General features: G+C 48.8%; 8 protein-coding genes across 8 annotated transcripts; 4 read left to right on the top strand and 4 right to left on the bottom strand.

Annotated features, from left to right (window-relative positions):
* Nucleotides 1–300: 300 nt before the first annotated feature.
* BDV37DRAFT_272372 (RNA 5'-triphosphatase domain-containing protein) lies at nt 301–2367 on the top strand (the record flags this gene model as incomplete). The annotated part of the gene is made up of 2 exons (XM_032084860.1): nt 301–517; nt 590–2367. 2 exons carry the CDS (start codon nt 301–303, stop codon nt 2365–2367), a joined length of 1995 nt encoding a protein of 664 aa, XP_031940432.1.
* A 579-nt stretch (nt 2368–2946) lies between these two features.
* Nucleotides 2947–4411, top strand: BDV37DRAFT_251190 (40S ribosomal protein eS19). Its single transcript, XM_032082263.1, has 4 exons — nt 2947–3060; nt 3440–3503; nt 3561–3621; nt 3680–4411. Exons 1-4 carry the CDS (start codon nt 3031–3033, stop codon nt 3969–3971), a joined length of 447 nt encoding a protein of 148 aa, XP_031940431.1. The 5' UTR covers nt 2947–3030; the 3' UTR covers nt 3972–4411.
* A 47-nt stretch (nt 4412–4458) lies between these two features.
* Nucleotides 4459–5121, bottom strand: BDV37DRAFT_284095 (uncharacterized protein; the record flags this gene model as incomplete). The annotated part of the gene is made up of 3 exons (XM_032087435.1): nt 4459–4488; nt 4550–4767; nt 4941–5121. The coding sequence occupies 3 exons, from the start codon at nt 5119–5121 to the stop codon at nt 4459–4461; spliced, it is 429 nt and encodes a 142-aa protein (XP_031940430.1).
* A 412-nt stretch (nt 5122–5533) lies between these two features.
* Nucleotides 5534–7400, bottom strand: BDV37DRAFT_272370 (CAIB/BAIF family enzyme; the record flags this gene model as incomplete). Its single annotated transcript, XM_032084859.1, has 4 exons — nt 5534–6073; nt 6128–6628; nt 6698–6996; nt 7043–7400. The coding sequence occupies 4 exons, from the start codon at nt 7398–7400 to the stop codon at nt 5534–5536; spliced, it is 1698 nt and encodes a 565-aa protein (XP_031940429.1).
* A 2428-nt stretch (nt 7401–9828) lies between these two features.
* BDV37DRAFT_149203 (uncharacterized protein) lies at nt 9829–10366 on the top strand. The gene has a single exon (XM_032078942.1). It carries the CDS (start codon nt 9981–9983, stop codon nt 10272–10274), a length of 294 nt encoding a protein of 97 aa, XP_031940428.1. The 5' UTR covers nt 9829–9980; the 3' UTR covers nt 10275–10366.
* A 310-nt stretch (nt 10367–10676) lies between these two features.
* On the top strand, nt 10677–13136 carry BDV37DRAFT_149017 (uncharacterized protein). The gene has a single exon (XM_032078941.1). The coding sequence runs from the start codon at nt 11379–11381 to the stop codon at nt 12507–12509; it is 1131 nt and encodes a 376-aa protein (XP_031940427.1). The 5' UTR covers nt 10677–11378; the 3' UTR covers nt 12510–13136.
* A 1-nt stretch (nt 13137) lies between these two features.
* BDV37DRAFT_148975 (uncharacterized protein) lies at nt 13138–14457 on the bottom strand. Its single transcript, XM_032078940.1, has one exon. The coding sequence runs from the start codon at nt 14319–14321 to the stop codon at nt 13458–13460; it is 864 nt and encodes a 287-aa protein (XP_031940426.1). The 5' UTR covers nt 14322–14457; the 3' UTR covers nt 13138–13457.
* Nucleotides 14458–14796: 339 nt separating this feature from the next.
* Nucleotides 14797–16106, bottom strand: BDV37DRAFT_272368 (putative mitochondrial ADP,ATP carrier protein (Ant); the record flags this gene model as incomplete). The annotated part of the gene is made up of 4 exons (XM_032084858.1): nt 14797–15348; nt 15405–15727; nt 15846–15867; nt 16065–16106. 4 exons carry the CDS (start codon nt 16104–16106, stop codon nt 14797–14799), a joined length of 939 nt encoding a protein of 312 aa, XP_031940425.1.
* Nucleotides 16107–16674: the final 568 nt, after the last annotated feature.

Here is a 16674-nt window from a genome sequence, read left to right as displayed (position 1 = left end):
GTGAGTGAATGAATGAATACGTTGTCCGGAAAGGGGGAGCTGTTCAGACTGGGCCAGATCGGCATCATTATAAGTTAAAGACTTGTCGCAATGGGGCCGACTGATTCGCCAATACTCCCTACGACTTCCCGTCTAAGCGTTTCGGATATTAGTGCTGTCATACGCTTCTGGGACTCTATCTACTCTGTCTTCGCCAACCCAAGTGCCTTACTTTCTTTCACTCGCCTTTCCCAAAACCTCGACCGTGATGGATTCTTGAGTTCACCCAAAGCCTTATTGCTGAGTACCTGCTTAATCATCATGGCTGGTTGTGGGTTCTTGTCCATGATTCTGCGACGCAAGAGCTCTGGGCGGACTTCGGGGAACAAACGTTGTCGCCGGGCTGCTCGTCGAAATGCCTCCAAATCGTCCGCTGGAACTTTTACCTCGTCCGAAGACGAAGGGTATGATAGCAGTGGATCATTGCGACATGGCACAGACAGCACCTTCTCTGCAGAGAAGACGGAGCCTCAACGCCGTGAGCTGTCAGACGATGGTCTGCGCATCCCTAACCCTACCCTGCTATCGACCATTGCTGACGGGCAAGTAGCGCAAACCACAGATCCTGGCCTACTCAAGAAACATTCAACATATATATCCTACACTACATCTGTCGCAACATATCCGTCCATAAGAACTTTTCACAAGCCGCATCCACAGAAGGACAAGTTGCCGATAAAACCATCTCCAATCCCGTTGCTGGTCTTTGTGCACGGCTTGGGTGGCTCGCTAGCCCAATTCAATCATCTGCTGACCAGCTTGTCTAACGTCGGGCCGTGCTTCGGAATAGATCTGCCCGGTTGTGGATTGTCGAAGTTTGAGCCTGCTTCTTGGGATGCGTATAAGGTCGAAGCGCTTGCAGAACTGCTTGCGACCGCTATTGAAGAGCATCGTGATAAAGACGCCGGTCAGGGGGTGGTCTTAATTTCCCACAGTTTGGGCTGTTCCCTTTCAGCAATGTTGGCATCCGCGACCTCTCCTGTGGGGCCCAACTTGAAGAAGCATATTCTCGGGCTCATCGCTGTCTGTCCCCGCGCGTCGCCCCCATCTTTCAAAGAAGTTACGTCTTTCCGCCGCCTCCTCAACATACCGGGTCCGATCTTTGACCTTTGGCGATACTGGGATCGACGAGGCGGTCTGAAGAGCGCCAGTGTCAACCGTCTCGTCGGCGCAGATGCTGATTCCGATACAAGAGAACTCCAAGTGCGGTACAACAAACAAAGCAAGACACCTGTGTGGAGACGCATGGCCTGGGGTACTCTTCCCACGTATGATGGTGTCGATGGAACCGCTGTAGGAGGTATTCCAGGGGAGCAGACCTGGGCAGGAGTACAGACGCCAACCTTACTTGTGGCTGGCGAATCTGACACAGTGACGAAGCCTGCAGAATTGCAAAAAATTCTCAGATTCTTCGGGGGCAAAGACTCAAAGGCTGAAGAAAGCAGCAACAGTAGCAACATTATTCCGGACGCTTCCGAAGTTGATAGCCAGGTTCCAGCCCCCTACAACCGCTTAGCCCACGAAGAGGAGTTTGGTGTTGAGCCTCAAGTGAATGAGAAGGAGATGGAGAACACTTCGGAGAAGCCACTTCAAGCTAAACGCTCTGTCAAGACAGTTATCCTGCCAGCTCCAGCCTCTCACGCTCTTCTTTACGATCGTGCGACATATCGCACTCTAGCTGGAATCATCCAAGACTTCCTTCAGCAGCATGTTGATAATCGACTGAGTCTCGGATGGCAGCTGCAGTATCTTAATACTTCGGGCAAGTGGGACGTGAAAAATCTAGCCAAGTGGAAGAAAGTCACCCCTGTTTCAGAGCGCATCTCCGACACATTCGTCGCGCTCAAAATGCTGCGCGAGGTTGATGAGGAACATAATCCTGTATTATTCTCCCAGGCTTATAATGGACGGATATACGCGGTGATCGATATTAGCTACGAAAACCCGGTGTATAACCCAGCCTCTTTGGAAAAGGGAGGCATCCATTACCACAAACATCCTACCGTGTCAAAGATCCCACCAACACCAGATGAGACACGAGACTTTATTGCCTTAGTCGATAGGCTTCAGAATGAGATTACAGAGAAAGTGGGAAAGTCTGGAAACCGGCAGACTCCACGCCCGGTAGTTGGGGTTCACTGCCATTATGGATACAATCGAACCGGTTTCTTGATTGTCTGCTATCTGATTGAACGTTGTGGGTATACCGTCCAGGAAGCAATTGACGAATTTGAAAGACGTCGTCCACCAGGCATCAGACATGGACATTTCATTGATACATTATTCGTGCGATATTGTGTTGGGCTCAAGAGAGCACCGACTCTATAGAAGACAGATTAGGTCTGGGGTTCTCATCCTTCTGCTGGTTGCTATTTCTCTTTGTCTCTCTTCTTTTATTCTATTACTATTCTCTTTTCTTTTCATTTTCGGGACTATGTGGCGTTCGGCTTGGGTTCACGGCTTGGGATGGTGTAATGATGAGTTATGACAGCTAGTGCCTTTTTGATAGACTGTACAGTAGCCAGTGATAAATACCAATTCTAATTTTTGTCTTTCATGATTATCCTCAATAAGTTGCTATGTAAGTACTGAATGGTACACTTAGAAGCAACACTAGCTCCCCCCATCTCTTCCTGCATTATCAAACTACGGCGTAAGTGACTAGTACGGAGTAGTTCAAGGCTAGTCGGGTACTAGGTCCAAGGTGTACGGTAAGTTTAGCCACTACTGTTTAGGGCCGTTCGGAGCCGTCATCTGTATCTCTATTGTGATGCCTGAGGCATAAATGTTTAGGGCTACGCTAGTCCATATACGGATCGATGATGCTTAGTCACCCACAAACCCACAACGAGAAACCGCGTGATTGTCCGTCCGAAATTTCGAGGTTTGATCTGACCGACCGACTCTCCAACGACGACAACGACCCATCCTCTCACCTCGTCCCCTTTTCAGTACACCTTCGATTCCCGCTCGAGGTTCAAAGTCGCAAAAATGGGTGGTGTCACCGTTCGCGATGTGGACGTAAGTTGTCCTGTCCCCCCTGCACCTAGACCTATATGTTCCTGAAGTCGATATGGCACCGGTATCTGGAAGAGGGGGAAACGGACGAGGGATCAACATTGCAAGGCAGGGAGTGAGGGGCAGAAATCTTGGGATGTTCTGGACGTGCTGGGTTATTGTGGGCACTGGTTTATGTGGACGACATGGATATGCCTCAATCGGATCGCAAAGCATCGATTGATGGGATCTGCGACTGGGATGCTTGGGATATACAACACCGCGATGGCCGCAACAAATTCCGAGAATCAGATACCGGAATATTGCCAGAGGATCTTCAGGAACCAAAATTGCAACGTCAGATCAAGCTAAAAACTTATACTGACGAATTTTCGAACTACAGGCGCAGAAGTTCATCTCTGCTTACTCTGCGTTCTTGAAGCGTCAGGGAAAGCTTCCCATCCCTGGTGCGTAATTTAACTGATCTTGTCTCACGATCAATCGGAAACTGATAATCTATCCAGGATGGGTTGACACTGTCAAGACCTCTTGCTCCAACGAGCTCCCTCCCCAGAACGCTGACTGGTACGACTGAACCAACAACACCGTTTGTTGCGCTTCCGACCCATCTGACAATTACTAGGTACTACGTCCGTGCCGCTGCCGTCGCTCGTCACATCTACCTCCGCAAGACCGTTGGTGTTGGCCGCCTCCGCAAGGTCCACGGCTCCGTCAAGAACCGTGGCTCCCGCCCCAACCACCACGTCGATGCCTCCGGCTCCGTCGACCGCAAGGTCATCCAGTCCCTCGAGAAGATCGGTGTCCTCGAGTTCGACGAGGAGAAGGGTGGCCGTCGCATTACCCAGTCCGGCCAGCGTGATCTTGACCGTATCGCCAAGACCACCGTTGACGAGGATGAGGAGGACGACGAGTAAATTAGCCTCGGATTAAAATAATGAAAAAGTCCTGATGTGTTCCACGTTGCCTCTTTTTTCCTTAATTTTTCCCTCTGGATACTAAATTTCCGGGTGAAAAATCGGGTTAAAAACGGTCGAGTACGCTTCGTCGGCATGGATCGAGTGGGATTGATGGCTATGGACTCAGGGAGAGGAATGAAGTTTCTTTATTGTTGCATATTACAATGTTCAATTTCCTGATGACTCGGGGGCCTACTACGGAGAATTCACCAACCTTGACTACCCAAAGACATCCATCTCTCTCTCCTTCCTATGTCTTATCGACATATCGCCTCGCCCTGATCCGATTCCCGACGGCATCTCGTGTTTCTCCCCAGGCCTGAAATATAGAGCACGTATGATATCAACTTGACAGATTCAAGCCTTGCATACGGGAGCGTAAGTTGAAACCGTAGAATGTATGTACAATTGTATCAATCAAGCCTCCTCTATCTATATCTACACATTATCTCTTCCCCGACTGCGCCGTAGGATCCTACAGTACCCAAAACGTCAGTCCCGAAACTCGAGACCAATAATAGATAAGAAGAACTCACCAAATAAACCTGATAGAACCGCATCTTCAACTCATTCTCATCAAAAACCACCCGTCCAGCCCAGGGCACCTCAACCTCATTCTCCGGGTCCGCCTTCAGCACATACCTAACCGTCCCATAGAGCATCAACTCCCGCTCACCCCCGAAATAAACCTTCGTCGGGAAATGCTTCCTCGACTGCACATGCGTCCAGAGACCATGTCGGAGATTGAGGATTTCTATTTCCACGGAAATACATATGTCAGCTCAATACACTCATCACCACTACAACGCTACCGTCCATTCTAAAAATTACAGAGTAGACAAGGCCATTTCGGATCAAGACGGAATGAGAAGAAAAAGAAAAGAGTAGGTGTGCGGGGGAGGGGAAAGGGAAAGAAGGAGAACCAACCTTTCTCGCCATTCGCGACCTTCGACCCCATGATTAGTGTTGCATCGGGGGTGAAACTCTGGACGTATTTCTCGTGCAGGGATTCGGTGTCGCTCGTTGCGTAGAACGATTCCATGAAGGTTATCATGGAGTCGCCGTTGGGCGGGGTGAGGGTTGGGTTGGAGGCGAGGTTGTAGGACATTTTTGTTAACTGTGCTCTTCTTTGTTTGGTGGGTTAATTGGGAGGGTATTTGGGTGTAAATGTTATCAGGATTTGGGAGGGGGGGTTTTCTAGATGGCTTTTTATTGCGTTCACGAGGGGTATATACTACTGTATGCTTTACTTGGTGATGTCAGTTTTGCTGGGTAAGCTGGGTAAGGTTGTTGTTTCGGGCCGATAGGTTTGGGGCTTTCCGATCGATATCCGATGGTTGTTTTTGGGGTCGGGGGTTGTGGTATTATGGTTGCGTTTTGGGGGTTTAGAGTTGTGGCTCAAGTATAACTAACTACTTTTATATTGGGTATATCTGGTACTTCCTGGGGGCGCTCAGTGATAGTGTTGTGGTATTCATGATTTATACAGTTGTATGTACTCTGTACACAGTCTGGAACAATTAAGCCTTCTTACGATCTTCTTCGACCTCTCTGAAATCCTCCCAGCTCGCCCGGTCGGTTCCGTTGGGTCGAGAAGCTCTCTCGAACTTGTTTTCGACACCATCAATTTCACAGATTGGTCGGACAACCTCAATATCCGCGTTGTAGGCCTTGGAGTACCATTTCTCTGTGAGCGCCTCTTGTCCCGAGGTACTATCGTAGAGATGAGGGAACCGGGCCTGCATGATCTTCAGAACAGTCGATGAGATGCGGTCCACGCTATCACAGTGTCTCAGCTTGAAGAATTCTGGGGGCTGCGCAGCTCGCATTTTCTCCTGCACCTCCTCGGAGTATTTTCCTACAGCAAAGAGCAGTAGATCGTAGTGCATCAGAGACGCTTTTCCATGGTAGGAGCCGCCAGTTTTCGCTCTGTGGTAGAGCCCAGTCAACGCGGCAATGGCACCCATGCAACCAGTGCCATAGTCTGAAATAGGGAATGGGGGCACCACCGGGTTCGACAGTCCCATAAATTGTCCCTGTGCCCAGGCAACACCGGTCACCTAGAGTCTCTGTAAGCTTTTTCCACGTTTATAAACGATTTGGAGTCTACTTACGCAGTCCGCAATCTGTTGCCAGCCTGCGCGGCCAGCCCATTCTCCCTCATACCCAAAGCAGTTCTCATTCACGTACACGATTCCCTTTCCACGTTTCTCTGCCAGGGAGGAAAGAGCTTCAGGGCCATATCCTAGTTTCTCAATGGCCCCTGGGCGATATCCATCCACGACCACATCTGCGTCAGCCAAAAGCTCTTCAAACTGGCGTCGTCCTTCTTCTGTTTTCAGGTCCAAATCAGCAGCGTGCTTTCCCATGTTACCATCCACTTGGAAGAATGGCACATCAGAGAGGCTCGGACTGGTGATCTTCAAAACATCTGCTCCATACTCGGTCAAGATGCGTGCAACGGTGGGCCCGGCAATGATGCGGCAGAGCTCCAGGACTTTAATTCCTTCAAGAATCTTCTTGCTCCCAGGACGACTAGCGGGAAAGGGTGTGGGAGGCAGGTCACCCTTGAGGCGGGACACCTTCCATGCGGGTTGTTGAACGTTAAGTTCACCCTAAACCGGAACCTGGTCAGTTTCATTGGTGCATACAAGACGGTATAGATGGCAGATAGTGCCACATACATGTGGAGTTTTGATGAAGTCTTCGTATTTAAAAGCTGTCACACCAGCTTGCTTTCTCGCTTTATTCATCTCTTCCAACTCTGCAGCTGTGTATTTCTGTACTTGACTCTCAATGACTTTAATGATCTCTTCGTAGTCTGTCAGATCTGGACGGTGACCATCCAATCCAATCATATTCAGTGTTGTCGTGGCCTCGAGGGAGCCATGGATATGGAAGTATTCGCCCTCGTTCTTAGTTTTGTATAAATTCGCAGACATCCGACGGTAACCATTGGACTGCGCCGCAAGCAAATCGGTATCTGAGCTGGTCAGCTAATGCTTTCATACGGAGATAGAGCTTCCCACCTTTCAACTTCTTTTTGACCTCTGGGTCCAGCTTAGACAGTCCGTCAACTTTTGCCATATAAGCCTGGCAACCAAAAGCTGTTGCTCGCTCAAGGTTAACCTTCACATCACGCTTTTGGGGCCCATAGCGCAGGTTCGCGATTGCAGCTGCCACGGATCCTTCGACACCTTTCAAGGCAGCCAGAGTTTCTGTCTCTTTGAAAGGAATGGGATAGTAGATCTCATCGTGCGCAGAGTCGAAGGATACTGCATTCTTGTTTTCTACAACCTCTGAAGGAAGATTGAGACGCTCGGCTTGGTCACAGAGGTAGGAAAAGATACGCCCTGTCTCACGGACAGGTGAATACACACTCCCCATTTCTGGTTTGCTGATAGTTCACGTGAAGGCGTTCGCAAAAGGATATATACGCAAGATATAGAAAGATGAATATAGATTGAACTTTATTTCGCAAGGAGTTATGAACAGCCCACGACAAGAGGTGTGGAGAAGATTATATATGACTGAGCTCTATATTTTCTTCGGAAGATAGAAGGGTACTTTAACGGTTATGGCGTTCTCCGGGTCAACTCCGAGAGAGCGTCCGATGTCTGTATGTGTGACGGATCGGCACCTGCAGGAGATGCAGTGGGCCTCTTTGCCGATTGATAGCAAATAATAGGAAGAAGGGCTTAGAGGTCATTGTGTGAATCAAGACCAACCCCGCAAAGAAGGTTGCTATCCGACAGATGCAGCGGGTCTGGAGCACTTCCTTTCGGATGTGAAGGTGATAGGATCGGATGCCGATAGGATAGTGTGCTGATGTAAGCGTCAGGCATTCGAGGCATCCATCACAATATGCCTGCATACTAAACAAGCATTATGTGCAAGCTAGAAGAGGCTGCCATGGCTACAAAATAACCAATTTTGCAAAGTCCTAGAGGTATAGTTGTATAAAGCCATATATGGTAGAGAAGTAATACATGTCCATGATAATAGTGAAAACTTAAGCACAGCTTCTATAAATTTCATCAAATGAACACTTTGCGATGGTCCATGTCTATCTACCAGTGATTAGGTTAACAAAATCAGTCGCAACTCAAGAATCTTGACTTGGCCGATCCAAGAATGTGTCTTATCGGAAGCCGTGCGATATCTGCAAGGGACAAAGAGTCATGGATAGGAATGCATTAATCTCCGTACTTCCAGTCTGCCGTAGATATATATCTGTGACAAAACAGTGAAAGAGTTGTACTGCAACAATACCATAGAGCCCAAGAGTATTGAACCAAAAACAGGGTTCATCTACACCTTTCGGGAGTACACCTACTCCCTTATACCTCCCTTAAACAATGCAAGGAGACCACCATTTATCCATAATTACAACTAAATGCCCTTAGATATCTGTACCCTTCTAAAATGCCTCCCTAGGTTCCGTTCGGGTGGTCTGGTTGTGAAGAAGAGAGACAGCATATATAATGCGCCAGTAATGCCAGCCATATCCTGGGTTCATATGAGCGCGCAGCATGCTCTTATTGAAAGAAAAGGGTGGCACCGCCGAAGACACTTGCAAAACGATAGTCAGCCTTACGCCACTGAAACCAAGGCTGGTATTCGATACTTGTAGAGAAATATCGAACAGGCGTACGAAAATTGGTACGCTCGTTGTCCTCGACCCCAATAGATTTCTGAAACGGACATCGTATCGATCTCTGTACACGTACTACAGACAATGGGCCGTTAGTCCCTTACTTCCTCAGTCAATGTTCCCCTGAGAAACTATATATAGTAAACACCATAGCGGGTACATCATTAAGCACTTGCAGCCCCCAGTCTTTATCAATTAACAAAGGTCTTGGTGGGCTCAATATTGTGCCGTTCTCCGCGAGTCTCTGATTCCCTCCGATGAAACGGAAACGGCTCGGACACAACGAGAAGGATGCAGACTGGATTTCGATCCAGACCAGTTGCGTAAATTAACTTGGCGCCCAGTTCACTTGGTAAATTTCATGGTCAGTTTTGCTGCCCTAGGTTCTATCTTTGACCTTCCTCCGGTTCCGGGCTCCGCGGGTTTACCATCTTGGTCATCAGTAATTAAGCGATGATGCCTAGAGGGATTTTGATTCAGGTGGGCACGCTGTAGGAAACATTTCCCCTGAAGTGTAGAAATTGCTGCAGGGTATAATGGTCTCGCCACTGTGCCTGACTGTTAACTACTAATCAGGGAATAGGAAGTTAGCCCTAAAGCACATACACATGCCCCCCCACCACCCCACCCCCACACTTCTATGATTTACAAATTCGCTGACGTTTTATCCTAAATACGCACAGGTCTACTGAGCACAGATACACAATCAGGGCTAACTGAATGAATACCTTAGCATCTAAATCCCTCAAGCCCCTTGAGACATGAGGGGAAGTATCCATTACCGCGGAGTTTGTCGGCTATTATACCTCATGGAGGAAAGGGCTGACGACATAAGCTGAGATGCTTGGACTTCAGACCCCACTTCCATGGCGCAGTAGATCCTGGAAATTGCAGCCGGGCACTGGCAGATGGTAATTAGAGTGAGAATCGTGATGCCTCCATACTCATAGATTACCGGTGAACAGAGGTCTATGCATTCACCCATGCGTCCAACGAATAAATTAATCATCGATGAGATTCAAAAAAAAAAAAAGACTCTCCCTTCATAGGTTGTACTATCAAGATAGACAAGGTTTCCAGCATAATGCAACCAGAAGAGAGTTTTACTTCTCAGCTGGTCAACGGAGCAAATCAGAGTAGAGTCTAGGATCACATTTTGCAGGCACATCCCACGATCTTCTCACTGCAGGGAGGGGGCGAGGGGAACCATTCAACGCATTCAGAGATGAGGTGGTGTTGAACGCCCACGTGTGACAATCAGGGAAAGTTATCGCGTACCGCGAATAGAATAGGGTTTCCACTCTGTTTTCCTCATGCAACCAAACTTCGCGCACGAGCACGAGGCATGCATCTTGATATGCTCGTCGATCCGGTACCCGAGGATTAGAATTGAGTGGAATGTCTTCGGCGTTCCAAGGATACTGGGAATCTTGTATAGAGGCTTGTACACCACGACATCATCGTGCTTTCGGATTGTGTTACTTTTGTGTTTGACGGTAAATCTTGGAAGTGGAGCGGGGGGAGGTTGGAGTATGAGTTATTATCATGACATATGTGGATTCATTCATCGTATTTGGGGTATACGGAACATGTCGAAGGTGTACTAGGTACTTTGCTTAGAGTACCTGGTTCGTTTCTAATGAAGTCCAATCTCATACTAGTACCATACTTTGTGTATCTGTGCGTAGACAATTACTCGGAGTAGGATGGCAGCAAAGGAAAGAAAGAGCGCGAGATAAGCTAGTTACAGGGCGTAAATTACGATACCGAAGGGTCGGTACTCCGGAGAAGGTCTGGATCGCTCCGGAAGGTCCCGGCGCTGTCTGAAGCGGGCCTGAGGAGTGTCAGCCAATGAACAGGCCCACGCGAGGCGATAGACGGTTTCTGTTCGTACGCAACCATGTATTCAAGATTACCACGATAGTGTGGGAACTATAAGGAAAAAGGAGAGATAAGAAGGTCGCACTGGCCCGACAAAATGTACATGGCATGCATGTACTCCGTACTTTCCTCTTAGTACTCCGTTACTCTCCCCATAAAAGGAGTAAGGACCCGGAGTCCCTGGTATTACTCATACCGTACCTTCTTTGCCTGCTGATCATCCGGCAATCAACTTTGTGGCCGCCTGACTTGACATTCCATCCGCGACTGCTATTATTATTCGTACTATTAGTCCTGACGGGCTTTGCTCCTTACTTTCCCCCCTCCTCTTTCTCTCTCTTCTCCTTTCATCAAAGCTGTCCTCTCTCTCTCTCTCCTCTCCAGAAACAAAGCACAGTCAAGGATTACAATCGGTTCATCTTGTCGATATTCTCCTTCGTTCCTGAACTCTACGGTTCCGACGGTCGCGTGCCTCTAAAGACTATCTGAACTAGCGCGTCGCATCGCATCTACCCTGACGTATCATATCATTGCTGCATCTCAGTTTCTGCGGTCAGTCTTTAGCCAGTGTGCGGTAAGTTGCAGCCTCCCTCTCCCCTATTTTCAAAAGTTCCCTCAGGGTTCTTTGTTTCCAAAACATTGTTGGTTCTTTGCTTGTCCATGGTTCTGTCTGTACATACATAAGCACAACCACTCTTTAGGTACCCAGTCACCATCCCTCCCACACTTCAGGTCGTGCCTTCCGGTTGGTGGATTGCTCTTCTGACTCATGTGATTACAGATTAGCCACCACAACTACTAAATAATAATACTTCTTCTTTCTCACCATCATGGCTGCTCAGACGACCACCTCTAGCATTGCAATGGCGCTTGCTGGCAAGACAGCCTCTGTGGATATCCCCAAACCTCGTTCTGCTTTCACTTCTGGTGGCCGCGATTCCTCCCGTTCAGGTCATACCATGCTACCGACTCCCCCTAACTCTATCTCCCCAACGCTTCCACCCCAGGCCTTCAAGGGCCAGGACGTGAGGCATCCCGCATCTCCTCCTTTTGCCACATCTCAGGTTGATTCCGATATCGATTTGGGCGACGCCGATGCAGACAGTCAGAATCAGCACCATCAGGGTGTTGGTGATCTTGACAGCACTGGGACAATCACCCCCAGTATGCTAGCCAAATATCACCTACCGGACATCATGCTACAGCACGGACCCCTCGCCATTCGCCATGTCATGGGCTACTTGACAACTTCAGTGCCCGGGTTTTCTCGAATTCCTCCCGCTAAAGCACGACGACTAGTCGTTGCGGCATTAGAAGGTCGGGGAAGTGATGAGAAAAGTGGCGGTCCTGCAAATGATGTTATCTTTGAGAAAGTTGGATGGGGTCGTTGGGACGCACGACGTCGCGGCGAACCCTCACGGGATGCGCAACATCAGAACCTATCGCCACCCTCTAGCTTCTCGAACTCCTTCTCTCAGCGAGGGATACAGATCCCCGGGAAGAGAGGGAGTCTTCAGCCTTACGGGTCCAGCGTGACTGGCGACTCGGCTGTCTTCTCGTTTACGGAAATGGATTATGCTGGACATATTTCGGAGCATGAGGCGGATAAGATGTCACTCGATGGGAATGACCAGGAGTACTGTTCATCTTCCGAGGCTCCAGAAGATGAGATTCAGGATGAGGACTGGGGCGAAGAAGATGTCACCGACGAAGAGGATTGGGCACAAATAGGTGCTGCAGCGCTTCGTGCGCGGTCCTTGAACGGCGGGGGCGGTTTCGTCCACGGACTCCATCCATCGCCACAACTTCGGGGTGGTGGGCCTGCATCATCCTCTTTGGCGAAGTCTGCGCCGCGCAAGCCTCCTATTCAACAACTTGGCTTCTCCCTTCCAGACGGTATGGTAGGCAATACCGAGGAGCGTGCCGCGGTGGAGGCGCTTTTGCGTCTCGGATCCATGTAATGTTATATCTTGGACAAAGGACCCGGCTCAGATTATGCCCGTTGCGTTTTATATCTTGGAGCTTCATGGCCGGTCCTTGGCTCAAGCATGTTTTTTCTTTGTTTTCTTCACGTTCTACGACTCACCTTTGAAAGGGATGTGCCAGCTAACTCGACTGGTTCGAGGTGTTGGCTATGATGCATTGGGACTTGGATTGAACTGGCGTTCTCATGGTATTTTCTCTTGCAGCCGAGACCGCTGCAAGTTATTGCATTATGCCTTAATGGCTGTCTTTCCTTTTTTTCCTTCTTCGCATTCCCTTATTTGTTTGTGGGTTCTGCAGTGACTTCGATAAATATCCTGCTACCCTGTACTCCTCATTGCATATGCCCGGATAATAGGGCAGTCATCTCTACTCTCTACTTTGCATTATAACATACCGAGAGTTGTATCATCTCGATCATCGTCCATATGATTTTTTTGGCCGACACAGAAATTATTGACGGCATTATTGACGACCGGAGACAGAATCTGCGGTTGTGGAAATACGATCTTATATAGAACTAATCAACGTTTGCCTTCAACGGCGACAAGACATATAATAGAAGCATACATACTCATTATTCCTAAGATTGAGAATGGGCCCATCAGAGCCTTGCTCCGCATTGTAGTCCTGTATTATTGGCCACTCTATAATTCAGCTCTTTAAGAATTTAGTGCTATCGATAACCAATGCATTTTTTAAACACCCTGATAGAACCACCAATGATTTCAACGCATGGAATACACTGAAGCGACAGAACAAAAATATACAACTAATACCAACCAATCCCATCAAAGCAACAACTCCATTCCAACCCACTCTGAAGCCTCCATCATACAACCATGAACCAAAAGAAGCCCAACACAATTAGAACCCTAGAAAATACAAAACAATTTCCCCCCGCAAAGCAAAATCACCGTACGAATCTACTTATCATGAGCTTCATTAATCCTCCGCCAAACCTCAGCTTCAACCTCCGCCAGCTTATTCCCCGCGCTCCAGAACCACGCTTTGGCATTGTCAAGAAATCCCGATTCACCGGTCCCTATTTCAGTGTTGGAAGAGGTATAGTGCAGCGGTAGCTGGGACGGATTGCCCGAGAGAGATGTATTGTTCGCTGTACTCGTCGGCGGCTGGTAGAGCGATGCGTAGGGTGTGGACGTTGAATTCGGGACCGCGGTTTGCGTTTGAATGTGCGTATTGGGATGTCGTTGTGTTAACGACGATGGGGAGTAGCTGTAGCTGTACCCAGATCTGGGATTTGGGTGTGAAGCGGTAGTTGGGGGAGAGGTGGATGTAGTAGCAGTAATAAGAGTAGGAGGAGAAGCAGTAGTAGTAGTAGGGTTAGACTGGGTACTTGCCGCCAACGGTGCTTGTGCTTGTGGTTGCGGGATATCGGCTGGTTTGGGTGGTGGAGGGTTGGAAGGAGATGGCTCTGTTGGTTCTTGGGTTGCTGGTGGTGGAGGATGTGGTTGAGCGCCGGGTTGGGGTGGTGGTGGTGAGGTATTAGTAGTCATCGTCGTCGTCGTTGTCGTCGCGGCGGTGGTGGTAGTAGCTGGTTCTGGGGGCGGGTGTATAGGGGCTGTTGGGGGGTCGGTTGGTGCTGGGGCGGATTGCGAGGGCATACTGGCTGGTTCGGCGGTGGCGTAGATTGGGGAGTAAGGTGGTGCTGTTGCTGTTGCGGAGGTGGTTGGAGGGTCGAGATCGTCCTGCTTGGAGGTTGGATCTGGAGATGGGCTTGGAGAAGAGGTCTGAAGGCTATCCTCCTGAGTGCTTGAATTCGTAGCCATGATGAAAGTTGTTAGTCTGATATGTCAGATATGTATCCGTATACTTTAGTCATATGGCAATATTGTTCAACTAGTGCAGGGAGCTATCGCAAAAGGGAGCTCGAAAGCTATTATTATCTGCCACTGAGAGCCTACGTCATCAAAAAGGGAAAATACGTGAAATTGATCATGTGACTTCATTTATTGACCGCCTTACAGAGTTTTCAGACACGTTTACAAGACGACGAAAACCAAAAAGACAGGCTATTTGATATCGCATCATACTGGGAATGAAGCAAAATTGGAAAAAAAAGGAAATAAAATAAACTTGCAGGCAGTAAAGTACAACTGGTACAAGGAAATATCACAGTGCTCTATGCTCAAGATTACACAGTCCCTTGACGCATATCTCTAAATTTTCAGCATCTGGCAATTACGCCAGATCACTCCCCTCCATTAACGTCACATCTGAAACGAATTGAAGTTAATCAATCGTCTATTTGAACTTCTTGCCGAAGAGGATGAGCTGGACCTGATCGTAGATAGACAGGACACCAGCACCGGCAACACCACGGAGGATGTTAGCACCGGCACCCTTGAAGAGAGACTTGACACCCTCCTTGGCGACGATCTGGCGGAAAGCATCGAAGGAAGAGTTGTACTTGACGGCCTCACCGGAGGTCATCATCATACGACGACGGACGGTGTCAAGAGGGTAAGAAGCGATACCAGCACCAGTGGTGACAGTCCAGCCGAGAAGGAAGGAAGCAAGGAAGTTACCCTCAAGAGGACCAACCAGGACAACAGGCTTGATGGAGTCGTACATGCCGAAGTACAGACCACGGTAGACAACAATACCAAGAACAGAGGGACCGAAACCACGGTAGAGACCGGCAATACCATCAGAAGCAAGAGTCTTCTTGTAGACGTCAACGAGACCGTTGAACTGACGGTCACCACCGCCCTTGGCGGACTTAGCATCGTTGGCAAGACGGGTACGGGCGTAGTCAAGAGAGTAGACGAAGAGAAGGGAAGTGGCACCAGCAGCCTGGAATAGTTTGTTAGAAGTTATTCGACAAGGGGGTTTATTGTTGGGGAACATACACCACCGGAGGCAAGGTTACCCATCATCCACTTGGCGTATCCATCACGGTCCTTCTTGTAGGCGAACATGGACTTGTAGGTGTCACGGAAGGCAAAGTTAAGAGCCTGGGTGGGGAAGTAACGGATGACGTTGGCAGTGTTACCACGCCAGAGAGAGGCAACACCCTCAGAGGCGGCAGTACGACGGAAGCAGTCCATGATACCGTTGTACTTGCGGTCGAGACGACCGGCGCGAAGCATCTCATCCTGGTTCTGGATGAGGAGCTTGATACGCTCGATGGGGGCGGCAGCGGTCTTGGAGACAGCAGCGGAAACACCACCCACTGTTGAGATTAGTTAGTACATGTCGCATCATAATTACACGTCTGGAAGACTGCATTGATGGGAATTGGTCGATTTGGCTTTGGCCAACCGATCAAGGGGTGTTCAGGATGAACATACTCAGGAAGTCAACGACGAATCCCTGTTGTGAAAATTCTTGTTAGCTATCAATTCTTTGATCAATTGCGTGCCACCGCGTCAAAACTCCAGAATCCCGATTTCCTGATGCTTGCGATGATTCTTTCGATGGCATCGATGCCATACGATCCATCGTAACCAGGAAGCGCGTGATCCGAAGTTTTGGCCAACACAGCTAGGAGCAATAGCAAGGCAACTTACGGGCATGCCGAAAACGGACTTGTCGCCCTGGTTAACGGACATCTTGGCGGCTGTGAAGAATGAAAACTAAACAACCAAGAGAGGAGATGGATAAGAGAGTGATGAAAGAAAGAAGAGAAGAAAGAAGGGAAAGGGAGAAAAAATAGCGAGCGAAGGCTCTTGTAAGCGGGAAGAAGCGAGCGGAGACGCTAAGACCGCTTTAGGATACGCTGGCCAATTTCGCAGTGGCAGCGACCGGCAGTCCAGGGAGGAAGGGGAGAAAAAAAAAAAAAAAAAAAGAAAAACTGGAACCGGCGCTAATGCTGGCCCAGGCAACCTGAGCCGATATCTCCCGATCGCTCCAGAAACCGTTCCGACTGATTTTTGTCCAGGTGAGATACTCCCAAACAAGATGGGAAAAAATTCTAGATTAATTGGCTTTGATAATTACTATCAAGAACTATTGAGTTGATTTTCTTTAGACAGAACCTGTTTCTATAATATGTTTTTCGTCTAGGGGGGGGCGCTCCCATCGCTGTTAGATTTTCTCGGATGCATACCGAATCGGTCGTTTTGATACTGTACAGAGAAGGTTCAAGGTTCCCATAGTCCTTGGGAATTTTCCCTCCCT

This window comes from Aspergillus pseudonomiae (assembly GCF_009193645.1).
Source record: "Aspergillus pseudonomiae strain CBS 119388 unplaced genomic scaffold BDV37scaffold_43, whole genome shotgun sequence".
NCBI lineage: Eukaryota > Fungi > Ascomycota > Eurotiomycetes > Eurotiales > Aspergillaceae > Aspergillus > Aspergillus pseudonomiae.
This window is presented reverse-complemented; position numbering and strand designations above follow the sequence as displayed.

Excerpts from the sequence above, each read along its gene's own strand:
- BDV37DRAFT_251190 (XM_032082263.1), top strand. The coding sequence starts at position 3,031 with ATGGGTGGTGTCACCGTTCGCGATGTGGAC. Across the intron at positions 3,061-3,439 it reads TCACCGTTCGCGATGTGGAC|GCGCAGAAGTTCATCTCTGC; the intron begins GTAAGTTGTCCT and ends TTCGAACTACAG. Across the intron at positions 3,504-3,560 it reads GGGAAAGCTTCCCATCCCTG|GATGGGTTGACACTGTCAAG; the intron begins GTGCGTAATTTA and ends TAATCTATCCAG.
- BDV37DRAFT_149203 (XM_032078942.1), top strand. The coding sequence starts at position 9,981 with ATGCAACCAAACTTCGCGCACGAGCACGAGGCATGCATCTTGATATGC.
- BDV37DRAFT_149017 (XM_032078941.1), top strand. The coding sequence starts at position 11,379 with ATGGCTGCTCAGACGACCACCTCTAGCATTGCAATGGCGCTTGCTGGC.
- BDV37DRAFT_148975 (XM_032078940.1), bottom strand. The coding sequence starts at position 14,321 with ATGGCTACGAATTCAAGCACTCAGGAGGATAGCCTTCAGACCTCTTCT.